General features: G+C 46.9%; 1 protein-coding gene across 1 annotated transcript in view; it reads right to left on the bottom strand.

Moving 5' to 3' along the window:
• The window catches only part of LOC112267219 (sodium-dependent lysophosphatidylcholine symporter 1-B-like), a 40,291-nt gene that overhangs the window by 3,533 nt on the left and 23,754 nt on the right, over positions 1 to 13,004 (bottom strand). The window contains exons 4-11 of the mRNA XM_042310132.1: positions 8,778 to 8,901; positions 8,114 to 8,192; positions 7,174 to 7,367; positions 6,890 to 6,980; positions 5,796 to 5,914; positions 5,043 to 5,126; positions 671 to 754; positions 221 to 333 (exon numbers count right to left, since the gene is read on the bottom strand). Of these exons, the coding sequence (XP_042166066.1) occupies positions 221 to 333; positions 671 to 754; positions 5,043 to 5,126; positions 5,796 to 5,914; positions 6,890 to 6,980; positions 7,174 to 7,367; positions 8,114 to 8,192; positions 8,778 to 8,901 (888 nt within the window). The remainder of the gene's footprint in view (positions 1 to 220; positions 334 to 670; positions 755 to 5,042; positions 5,127 to 5,795; positions 5,915 to 6,889; positions 6,981 to 7,173; positions 7,368 to 8,113; positions 8,193 to 8,777; positions 8,902 to 13,004) is intronic.

Here is a 13,004-nt window from a genome sequence, read left to right as displayed (position 1 = left end):
GGACCTAGAGACAGAGTCAGTAACATCCACCACATCTGGCAACATGGACCTAGAGACAGACATCTACCACATCTGGCAACATGGACCTAGAGAGAGACAGAGACATCCACCAACAACCAAACACTAGACACGCAGAGTGTAGGGGTTAGAAACATAACCGGAGAGGACGAGACGACAGCCAGAGGGTCGGTAAGGTAAGAGAGGAAAAACTCCAACTCACCACGGCAACAGGAAGGCAGCAGCGACTCCGACCCCGGCAGCGAACGACACCATGTAGGTAATGATGAGATTACTCTTCACACACACCACCAAGATCATGAAGGGGATCACAGACTGTAGACAGGACAGAAACCCCGTATTAGAAACACCACCTTCATCATTATAAACTCAGAGACCCTGGTCCAATAAAAAGCATGTCTCCATGGATTAAGCCAGGGGGTTTCGCCAAACTCTGGTCCTGGGGCCCCCCACCTGGGTGGTAGGTTTTGTTTTTTTGCCCGAGCACAACACAGCGGATTCAAAATCAACGCTTGATGAGAAGTTGGTTATTTGAAAATCAGCTGTGCAAGGCTAGAGCAGAAACCAGGGAGGGGAGGAGAGTCCCCAGGACCGAGATTGGTAAACCCGGGACTATGGCATGGTGCTGTGCGATCATTCTGCGTAGTCTTACCGAGGTGCCGATGTACACGGCGTTCTTCTTGCCAAACTTGGTGAGGAACCACTGCCAGAAAGGTATGGTGAGCATCGCAGCGAGCTGGAGACAAAGAGGTGTGTCGTTTTCAGTCAAAACACATCATATAGAAATAGTTGTGTCCATCTTTGAGATGTCCTTTTTTCCTGCTTTGACCTAGCCGGGGTTCCAGTCCATTTCTTCTTTTGCCAACGTGTAAAGACAAACGTAACCCCCATGTAGGGCACTACTTTTGACCACAGAACATAGTGGGGCAAAAAAAGTATTTAGTCAGCCACCAATTGTGCAAGTTCTCCCACTTAAAAAGAGGAGGCCTGTAATTTTCATCATAGGTACACGTCAACTATGACAGACAAAATGAGAAAAAAAAATCCAGAAAAGGTTGTGGACAGGTGTCTTTTATACTGATAACAAGTTCAAACAGGTGCCATTAATACAGGTAACGAGTGGAGGACAGAGGAGCCTCTTAAAAAAAGAAGTTACACGTCTGTGACAGCCAGAAATCTTGCTTGTTTGTAGGTGACCAAATACTTATTTTCCACAATAATTTGCAAATAAATTTATTACAAATCCGATAATGTGATTTTCAGGATTTTTTTTTCTCATTTTGTCTGTCATAGTTGAAGTGTACCTATGATGAAAATGACAGGCCTCTCTCATCTCTTTAAGTGGGAGAACTTGCACATTTGGTGGCTGACTAAATACTTTTTTGCCCCACTATGTATTGTATTAGGGAATAGGGTGCTATTTGGGATGCAACGTTGTGGAATGTTCGGTCTCTGGAACATCTGTCGAGGAAGACTCAAACACTCCCCAAACAAAAAGCAGCAGATCAGTCTTGTAAAACCTAAACACTAACCAGTCTTCTTAATGTTTTACATTTTACAAAATGCAAAAACTGCTTCCCAAAACATTCCAAATTAAGGTCAAATTCAGCTGTTTTTAAACCTCAAAATCAAATAATTTGTGGGTAACAATTAAATACCTTACTGTGACTGTTTTCAAGTTAAAACAGTCAAAAATAAACTAAATTAACAAAAACATTTTTTTTTTACTAGGACTGTGTGGGTGTGGTCTGAGTAAGGAGGGGGAAAACTGAAGAATAGTCGTCATTGGCAGAGGGGTTCAGAATGCTTTCTTATTGGTCTATTAACCAATTTACCGCCTGGTGATGTCACCATGGAAGGCCAAAACTCCATCCCACCAAAACAGGCTGAAACCCCCGGGGGTCTTTTCAAGACAGCTCTTAAACTAAAAATGGATTATTATTTTCAAAACGTCACAGTATTAGTGCTGTAGGCTTTAATAGTGCCAAGGAAGTATGGAGCATAAAGGTACATCTCCCTAAACCTGCTCTAGTAAAATGCAACACACTCAGTCAATCTGAGTCATTTCATTTTTTGTGTCTTTCAGTCACCAGGCTTTTTGTCTTTGTCACCTTTCTAGTGCACCACCTGTGGCTGTGGGTGGACTGCATCAGCGAAACATCTTCACAGATACCACGCCAAGGTAGGTCACCTGGCGATACCACGCCAAGGTAGGTCACCTGGCGATACCACGCCAAGGTAGGTCACCTGGCGATACCACGCCAAGGTAGGTCACCTGGCGATACCACGCCAAGGTAGGTCACCTGCATCTAGCTTCCCTTGAACTGTCTGCACCCCACTGCCCCCTCGAGTCTTTCTCCTTCCAGCATTAAACATTTTCAGTGTCAACAACAACAACAAAATGTATATTTCAGAGTAAATAGAGTCACATGTTCTGAACCCAACAGGCTACTGCTGTCCTGTCTGCGCTCACCACTCCAAGTAGCAGCATGACCACTTCCCACAAAGGCAACTAGGAAAACTATTGGCTACAGTAGATTCACAACAGAGTCACCCTACTCCCTACATAGTGCACTACTTTTGACCAGAGAGACAGTGCACTATATAAAAATCAGGAATTTATTTTATTTATTTATTGTACCTTTATTTAACTGGGCAAGTCAGTTAAGAACAAATTCTTATTTACAATGACAGTCTAGGAACAGTGTGTTAACTGCCTTGTTCAAGGGCAGAACGACAGATTTGTACCTTGTCAGCTCAGGGATTTGAACTTGCAACCTTCCTATTACTAGTCCAACGCTCTAACCACTAGGCTACCTGCCCCCCCCCTCTAACCACTAGGTTACCTGCCCCCCCTCTAACCACTAGGTTACCTGCCTCCCCCCTCTAACCACTAGGTTACCTGCCTCCCCCTCTAACCACTAGGTTACCTGCCTCCCCCTCTAACCACTAGGTTACCTGCCTCCCCCTCTAACCACTAGGTTACCTGCCCCCCTCTAACCACTAGGTTACCTGCCCCCCCCTCTAACCACTAGGTTACCTGCCCCCCTCTAACCACTAGGTTACCTGCCCCCCTCTAACCACTAGGTTACCTGCCTCCCCCTCTAACCACTAGGTTACCCTGGGAGCCATTTGAGGACACTGACCAGAGACAAGGTCTTTTTGTCTTGTCTACTCATGAACCAACTTCCTCTGCATTGGGGACAAGGTCTCGTTTGTTTAACCCCCGTCCGTCTGTGTTCCCTCTACCCAGACTAATCTGGCAACCCTATTGGAGTTACACTATTACCAAACAGTGTAGCAATGAAGACAGTGCCCTTTACCAGAGAAGAGCCAAGCCACCTGGAGTGACACCATTAGGGAGGGCAGAGAGAGACGTGGTGAAAGGCCAGAGAGAGAGAGACGCGTGGTGAAAGGCCAGAGAGACGCGTGGTGAAAGGCCAGAGAGACGCGTGGTGAAAGGCTAGAGAGAGACGTGGTGAAAGGCCAGAGAGAGACACGTGGTGAAAGGCCAGAGAGACACACGTGGTGAAAGGCCAGAGAGACACGTGGTGAAAGGCCAGAGAGACACACGTGGTGAAAGGCCAGAGAGACACACGTGGTGAAAGGCCAGAGAGACACGTGGTGAAAGGCCAGAGAGACACACGTGGTGAAAGGCCAGAGAGACGTGGTGAAAGGCCAGAGAGACGTGGTGAAAGGCCAGAGAGACGTGGTGAAAGGCCAGAGAGACGTGGTGAAAGGCCAGAGAGACGTGGTGAAAGGCCAGAGAGACGTGGTGAAAGGCCAGAGAGACGTGGTGAAAGGCCAGAGAGACGTGGTGAAAGGCCAGAGAGACGTGGTGAAAGGCCAGAGGCGTGGTGAAAGGCCAGAGAGACGTGGTGAAAGGCCAGAGAGACGTGGTGAAAGGCTGCAGTGCTGAATAAGATTGAGCTTTAGAATGAAGAAAACAGGTTAAGAACCCTCAATGGCCTTCGAAGGGGTGAATATAGAATAAAGCAAGTAAAGGATTAGGGAGGGTAAACTGATCCTAGACCTGCCTAATGGTAAAGGATTAGGGGAGGGTAAACTGATCCTAGACCTCTGCCTAATGGTAAAGGTAAGGATTAGGAGAGGGTAAACTGATCCTAGACCTGTGCCTAATGGTAAAGGTAAGGATTAGGAGAGGGTAAACTGATCCTAGACCTGTGCCTAATGGTAAAGGTAAGGATTAGGAGAGGGTAAACTGATCCTAGACCTGTGCCTAATGGTAGAGGTAAGGATTAGGAGAGGGTAAACTGAATAAAAAAAACTCAATAAAACCATAATTGAAGGACCTTTTAGGAGTTAATTAAGACAGGTCCACTCTATCCCTTTTATTTATTGAATTAGAGAATTAGCACTAAGAGTCCCCCCCCCATAGTTCACAGGCCTACTGTGCTGCTGTAAGGTCATGTGTCAGGCTGACTGTCACACGTACCAACTGCATTCCTGTTAGGATAAAGACGTCATTAAGTCCTTTTAATCACATGACAGAAGAGAGGGATAAATAAGGATGTCGGGGGGGACAGAGAGCGACTTTCATAGCAGTGGTAAACATCTGTGGGAACAAGCTGGTATTCAGACCAGTGAAAGTGAACACAATAATAGCAGCTACAAGTCATTAGCCCTCACTGACTGGCTACCAGAGAGAGAAAGAGAGAGAGAGAGAGACAGATTTTGTATAGACAACCTCCTGAGAGAGAGACAGAGAGAGACAGAGAGAGAGAGAGAGAGATTTTGTATAGACAACCTCCTGAGAGAGAGAGGCAGAGAGAGAGAGAGAGACAGACAGACACAGCTGTTTTGTATAGAAACCTCCTGAGAGAGAGAGAGAGACAGAGAGAGACAGAGAGAGAGAGACACACAGCTGTTTTGTATAGAAACCTCCTCTCTCCAGTGGTCCAGTCAAGGTTACAGTAACAATAGAGAGGTCAGTGAATGATGTGGGAAAAGTCTCAATCTGTCTGTATCAAAACATAAAGGACATTGCCACGGTGTGTCCTCACCATGATGACCAGTAGAATGTTCTGGAAGTCGTTCCTAAAGCCCAGAGTGTAGCAGCAGAACAGAGCAAAGTTCCCTTCCAGGAGCTGCAGCGAGAGAGAGAGACAGAAACACAGACACGCTCAGTTAGACTGGCCCCGCCACACACACACACCAGAAACACACGAGCCAAGCGCTCGCTGGACACTCAACTTTAACATGACAGGCAGGCTTAGCCCAGAGACCACATAAATAAACAGACTCCACACTCTAAAAGGAGCAGAACGGTGGCAGACAGCCTAACATGAGGCCACGCTGAAGGTTAGCTTACGGTTGGGTTTTGAAGCTTAGCTTTATGGTTGGGTTAAGTTTTATTGTAGGTGATGAGGTGGTTATGGGTCAGAGACTGACATACTATAAAACCCTACATGACACACTACAAAACGTGATGCGTGTCATCACTCACCATTAAAGACATGTGTATATTGTGAACACTAGGTGTCAGTGGTCGTTAGAGGGCTGTGTGGACATGGAACATTTCTAATTGGGTTATATGCATCACTGACCTGTAAATAAATGGGGGGGCTTGTCGTCTTAGGGGGGTGTTGTGTGAGATGTGTTGTCGCGTAGGGGGGAGGGGTGTGTTGTCGCATAGGGGGGTGGGGGTGGAGAGGTGCGTTGTAGTAGGTGTACATAGACATGCAAATGCAGAGAGCAAAAGTGTGTGTGCCTGGGTGAAGGAGTAATGCCTAAACAAGTGTCCCCTGTGTAGTCACCATGAAGGCCAATGAGGTGAAGAGGAAGCCCATCACCAGCCTGACGTAAGGTCCATGACCCATCACCAGCCCAATACCCTGCCAGAACGACATGAGCTCTGACCGAGGGCGAGACGCCTCTAGAGAGAGGGAGAGACAGACACAGTTATAATATCAAAATTAACCTAATAATAATAATAATAATAATGTGTTTCAACTTTAAGTGTGTTTTTTTTATTCATGTATTCTTTATTTAACCAAGTCAGTTAAGGACAAATTCTTATTTACAATGACGGCCTGGGAACAGTGGGTTAACTGGCCTGGGAACAGTGGGTTAACTGGCCTGGGAACAGTGGGTTAACTGGCCTGGGAACAGTGGGTTAACTGGCCTGGTTCAGTGGGTTAACTGGAAGGACAGATGGGTTTTGGGAACCTTGTCAGCTCTGGGAACAGTTTCAATCCAGCAACCTTTGGGTTACTGGCCCAATGGGTTAACCATCCCGCAGTCTAACTGGCCTGGGCCAGTGGGCCACTGGCCTGGGAACAGTGGGTTAACTGGCCTGGGCCAGTGGGCCACTGGCCTGGGAACAGTGGGTTAACCTTGTTCAGGCCAGAAGGACAGATTTCTACCTTGTCAGGCCACCCCAGCAGCCTCTTACTGGCCCAGGCCACCATCCCAGCCTCTAACCGCCAGGCCACCCCCGCAGCCTCTAACCGCCAGGCCACCCCCGCAGCCTCTAACCGCCAGGCCACCCCCGCAGCCCTCCAGGCCACCCCCGCAGCCTCTAACCGCCAGGCCACCCCCGCAGCCTCTAACCGCCAGGCCACCCCCGCAGCCTCTAGGCCACCCTGCAGCCTCTAACCACCAGGCCACCTGCTGCACCGTAGAGTACGTTTCCTAGTAAACCCTCAGATCAGCTGTTAGAGCATCAAGCCACCAGGGCCCATAGTCATATGAGACAGCAACGGCGTACTGCATCAGCACCACACTGTAGAGCTCAATTTAAAAAAAATCCACATTATCCAATAGGTACATTGAAATGAATGACCCAAAGTGAACCCATAATACCGCTGAAATATCAACAGGTAGGTTTAAAAAAAAACAAAATGGCCACCTTTCTTCTCCTTGACTCCGAAGAACAGCACCACAGCACAGAGCACGTAGATGGAACAGATGGCGCCAGAAGCTATCATGTAGGCTGTTTTCTGTGATCGAGGAGAGAGACAACAGGTCAGTAGACTATAGTAACCTATGACAGTACGTCTGGTATAACGAACACATAGCAGAACACACACTGGCTTTATCGTATAAAATTATCTGTATTTGTGAGCTCAAGTCATCTTCATGAAGATACAAGTGTGTAGACGAGATGGGAGGGTCAGGCTACGGTCTGTGTACCGTCTGGTCCAGGGTGATACCGGGAGAGATGACCGTGGTGTTAACTTCCTGTCCCAGCAGCAGGGAGGAGTTCAGGCCCTCTGTTGTTATATTGTCGCCGGGGGCTACGGGGATACAGGGGGGGTTGGCCATGCCCACAATCTGACCCTGGACGGCTGTGCCAATCACAGTACCCAGAACCTCCACCGTCATTCCTGATTGGGACGAGAGGAGCATACAGATGACACAAACCAACCAATGATCAGCTTTCAATTTTGTCCAAAAATTGGTAGAGCACGGTGCCTGTAAAAACACCAGGATAGTGGGCTTCATTCCCAGAACCACCCATAACGTAAAAAAATCGATGCATGCATGGCTTATGTCGCTTTAGATTAAATAATATTCTAAACGGCATATATTAAATGTTTATACTGTGTATTATTGATTAAGTTGATTGGGTCCTAATATCCAAATGCACGTTACCAACGACAAACACCACTATCGATAATTCAATGCAGTGCTGGTTGATGTCGATATGAGCAAGGCGTATCGTAACGGTTTATCCTAGCTGTTAACACACACACACACACACACACACACACACACGTTCCTGTAGGGACAACTCCCCGACTCAACTTAACATACTGAATAGTCTACAGATGGGGTTTGTCATCATAGTCACACTGGTTAGACAGGCTTAGGCTCCCAGAGGATTCACACCCAGTGGGCAACCAATCAACAGTTGTCTGGCCTTCACAGAGCCTTAAAAATGAATGAACACAGCTGCAGTGTTATTTAATGAACCTGATGATATAAATGCTGCTGATAATGGGAAATGGGATTTTCCATATAAGTTGGTGCCCATCACTACTACCTAGTATGAAGTACACCATTTGGTCTTGTATACTAAGTAGTGTCTAGGTAGTGAGTGAGGCAAGTGTCCATGCATGAGGGGACTTACTGTAAGCAGTGGCAGAGTCCCTCTCCTTCTGATCTTCACTGATGAACATGGTGAGAGCCGAGTAGGGCACATGGAAACACTGGAGAGAGAGAGACAGAGAGACAGAGACACAGAGACAGAGACACAGAGAGAGAGAGAGAGAGAAAGAGAGAGAGACAGACAGACAGACAGACAGACAGACAGAGACAGAGACAGAGAGACAGACAGACAGAGACAGACAGAGACAGACAGACAGAGACAGACAGAGACAGACAGACAGACAGAGACAGACAGACAGACAGAGACAGAGAGAGAGACAGAGAGAGAGACAGAGAGAGAGACAGAGAGAGAGACAGAGAGAGAGACAGAGAGAGAGACAGAGAGAGACAGACAGAGAGAGAGACAGAGACAGAGACAGAGACAGAGAGAGAGAGAGACAGAGACAGAGACAGAGAGACAGAGAGACAGAGACACAGAGAGAGAGAGACAGAGAGACAGAGAGAGAGACATGTGTGACATTAACATGTATCCTAAATTATAATTTATTTTTTTACTGATGATTGTATTGTTCTATACATCTGGTCCAGCTCTTGTAGGCCGTCTGGTGTGTGTGTGTGTGTGTGAGAATGTCCCCAACCGCTGCTCTACCAGTATGGTGTTGTAGCCAGTAGACTACAGTACTCACTGTCTGAAGGGTCTGGAAGAGGCAGTAGAAGACCAGGTACCAGATGACCTTCCCATTCTCAATCACAGGAACATACCAGATGAGGAAGTAACTGACCACGGCTAGAGGAGTGGAGAACAGGATCCTACAGGGATGAGAGAGACAACAGAGGTCAAGTCAGTCAGAGTCTCACATCGTCACAGAGCAGTAACCAGTGTGTTCCCGAGGACAGCCATTACCTAATGATGAACTAGCTGTAGCGCTCACAGTGGGTCAACAGCATTCAGCCTCTGGGTTAGTAAATAAACCATCTCTCGAAGGATTCACTAAAGCCAAGCGAGGATTACAGAGCAGAAATCTGCATCCAACAAGTGTGATACCAAAGTGTTGGACACCTCATTCTTCTGGAAGAAAAAATGCACCTCGATGAGAATGGGTCCGTTTCAATAGTCTAGAGACACGTCACCTCGTCTCCTCCATTAGAACTGATATAGGCCTAGCTTTAAGAACGGGTCTGTTTCAATAGTCTAGAGACACGTCACCTCGTCTCCTCCATTAGAACTGATATAGGCCTAGCTTTAAGAACGGGTCTGTTTCAATAGTCTAGAGACACGTCTCCTCGTCTCCTCCATTAGAACTGATATAGGCCTATCTTTAAGAACGGGTCTGTTTCAATAGTCTAGAGACACGTCTCCTCGTCTCCTCCATTAGAACTGATATAGACCTAGCTTTAAGAATGGGTCCGTTTCAATAGTCTAGAGACACGTCACCTCGTCTGATATAGGCCTAGCTTTAAGAACGGGTCCGTTTCAATAGTCTCCTCCATTAGAACTGATATAGGCCTAGCTTTAAGAACGGGTCCGTTTCAATAGTCTAGAGACACGTCACCTCGTCTCCTCCATTAGAACTGATATAGGCCTAGCTTTAAGAACGGGTCTGTTTCAATAGTCTAGAGACACGTCACCTCGTCTCCTCCATTAGAACTGATATAGGCCTAGCTTTAAGAACGGGTCCGTTTCAATAGTCTAGAGACACGTCACCTCGTCTCCTCCATTAGAACTGATATAGGCCTAGCTTTAAGAACGGGTCCGTTTCAATAGTCTAGAGACACGTCACCTCGTCTCCTCCATTAGAACTGATATAGGCCTAGCTTTAAGAACGGGTCTGTTTCAATAGTCTAGAGACACGTCTCCTCGTCTCCTCCATTAGAACTGATATAGACCTAGCTTTAAGAATGGGTCCGTTTCAATAGTCTAGAGACACGTCTCCTCCATTAGAACTGATATAGGCCTAGCTTTAAGAACGGGTCCGTTTCAATAGTCGAGACACTTCACCTCCACTGATCTGATATAGGAGACAAGGACAGACAAGGAGAGGAAGCCATGTCAGACTTCTGAACTGCACCTAATTCTGTCTGTTATTCCCCACTAGTACACAAGGGGGCGGCAGGTAGCCTAGTGGTTAGATCGCGAAGGTTGCTGGATCGAATCCCTGAGCTGACAAGGTAAAATCTGTCCTTCTGCCCCCTGAACAAGGCAGTTAACACACTGTTCCTAGGCCGTCATTGTAAAATAACTATTTGTTCTTAACCGACTTGCCTCGTTAAAATAAAAGGTTAAATTTAAATACATTTTAAAAACGAGGGGAAGGCATTCCTACAGGTCCTTAGAAACCATCAGCTGTCACTCAACTGTTCTTCACCACTGCCAGAGATGCATATCCTCACTGTAAACATCATGCGTTATGAAAGGGCTGTGTGAGAAGTGTGTCCGACATAAATTAGGAGATGTTCCTATATTCTCCATGGACACACCCTTCTACATTCTCCCTCACCTCCCCTCTCATGTCCACTCAGATACTCCCCTACCCCCCCCCCCTCTTCTCTAGTGCTACAGACAGATCCTCAGACACTCCCCCCTCCCCCCCCTCGTGCTACAGACAGATCCTCAGACACACTCTCTTCTTCCCCCCTCCTCCCCCCTCCTCATGGGCCACACTTTCCCTTGGCACTCCAGACCACGGTGATGTCATCCCTGAGTAATGCGTCACTCAGTGAGAACGGAGGAATGTCTGTGTGTAACTTCCTGTCCCAGTTATGGACTTCCTGTGGCCTGAGCGACACGTTCCAACAGAACAAGAGAGGGGCGTGGAGTGTGTGTGTATTACATCTGTCCAATGGAGTTAGGTTTCCCCGAGCAGGAAACGCTTGCATCATATCCGGTCATTGATTGGCTAAAGAGGATACGGTGGAAGCCACGATCTCAAAATCGCGCACGGACAGGAAATCACATATGGGAACACAATACGCCATCATGTACAACTTCCCCAGTGTTGATGACAACAGTCCGGCATGGCGGATTAGGACACCCCCAAAAATAAAACCATAAAACATTCCTTCAGAAGTAGATTTGTTTGGCTACTTCTGGTTCAGCCTGTTGGAGATGCCCAAAGTGGGCAAAAAAAAAGTCCCAAACACTGTTTTCTCATCTCGTCTCCTTTTCTTAAAAATCAGCACTAATACATTTTTTTTTCCTTCTTTTAAAACTGGTCAGAGGTGAAAAACACTGAAAAAGTTGACGTTATTTTTAGTATTAGAGCAAGAAAGTGTGCATGTGACACTAAAACTGAACTTGGATTGGCTCAAACTTATTTTTGGGACTTACTTTCACATCCACGTCGTCTCCTAAAAGCACTGGGCAGCTGCCTTTCCTAATGGGACCTAGTGGTCGTTAACTACAACAGGTCCAACAGACCTTACAGTGAAATGCTTACTTAAAAAGCCCTTAACTAACAATAGCTAGGCTATATACAGGGTGTTACGGTACAGAGTCAATGTGGAGGCTATATACAGGGTGTTACGGTACAGAGTCAATGTGGAGGCTATATACAGGGTGTTACTGTACAGAGTCAATGTGGAGGCTATATACAGGGTGTTACGGTACAGAGTCAATGTGGAGGCTATATACAGGGTGTTTACAGAGTCAATGTGGAGGCTATATACAGGGTGTTACGGTCAGAGTCAATGTGGAGGCTATATACAGGGTGTTACGGTACAGAGTCAATGTGGAGGCTATATACAGGGTGTTACGGTACAGAGTCAATGTGGAGGCTATATACAGGGTGTTATGGTACAGAGTCAATGTGGAGGCTATATACAGGGTGTTACGGTACAGAGTCAATGTGGAGGCTATATACAGGGTGTTACGGTACAGAGTCAATGTGGAGGCTATATACAGGGTGTTACGGTACAGAGTCAATGTGGAGGCTATATACAGGGTGTACCGGTACAGAGTCAATGTGGAGGCTATATACAGGGTGTACCGGTACAGAGTCAATGTGGAGGCTATATACAGGGGGTACCGGTACAGAGTCAATGTGGAGGCTATATACAGGGGTACCGGTACAGAGTCAATGTGGAGGCTATATACAGGGGGTACCGGTACAGAGTCAATGTGGAGGCTATATACAGGGGGTACCGGTACAGAGTCAATGTGGAGGCTATATACAGGGGGTACCGGTACAGAGTCAATGTGGAGGCTATATACAGGGGGTACCGGTACAGAGTCAATGTGGAGGCTATATACAGGGGGTACCGGTACAGAGTCAGTATTTCAGATCAGTACCGGGGAATGGATAAAATACCCAAGAGCGGAAGGTACTTAAGACAGACGCAGCCACCCATAATGGGTACAGTACAGGACTGGTGAAGAGAGAGTACACCCCACCAACACATGCGTGTTATGTGATTAGTGGCAGGGGCGGGCGGGGGAGAGGGGCGGGCGGAGGGGAGAGGGAGTGTGTGTCAGGGTGGTGTCGTCTCCGGGACACAGAGCAGATGGTGGTTTACATTTAAGGAGTGGCGTGACCACAACCCACCAGGAATGTACTTTTACACAAATCCTCACCGGGAGCTTTAGCCTTTCTCTGTGCCACATCAAAGCAGCACTGGTTAAAAGATCTCTGGCGAAGCCAACCCAGGAAAGAATGTGTTGTTTGCACTCTATAACCTGTTAGGTCATCTGCCTTAACACTGTGATATATATAGGGACTAAAGGACGAGAAGACACTGTGATATATATAGGGACTAAAGGACGAGAAGACACTGTGATATATATAGGGACTAAAGGACGAGAAGACACTGTGATATATATAGGGACTAAAGGACGAGAAGACACTGTGATATATATAGGGACTAAAGGACGAGAAGACACTGTGATATATATAGGGACTAAAGGACGAGAAGACACT

Source organism: Oncorhynchus tshawytscha, linkage group LG31 (genome assembly GCF_018296145.1).
Source record: "Oncorhynchus tshawytscha isolate Ot180627B linkage group LG31, Otsh_v2.0, whole genome shotgun sequence".
NCBI lineage: Eukaryota > Metazoa > Chordata > Actinopteri > Salmoniformes > Salmonidae > Oncorhynchus > Oncorhynchus tshawytscha.
This window is presented reverse-complemented; position numbering and strand designations above follow the sequence as displayed.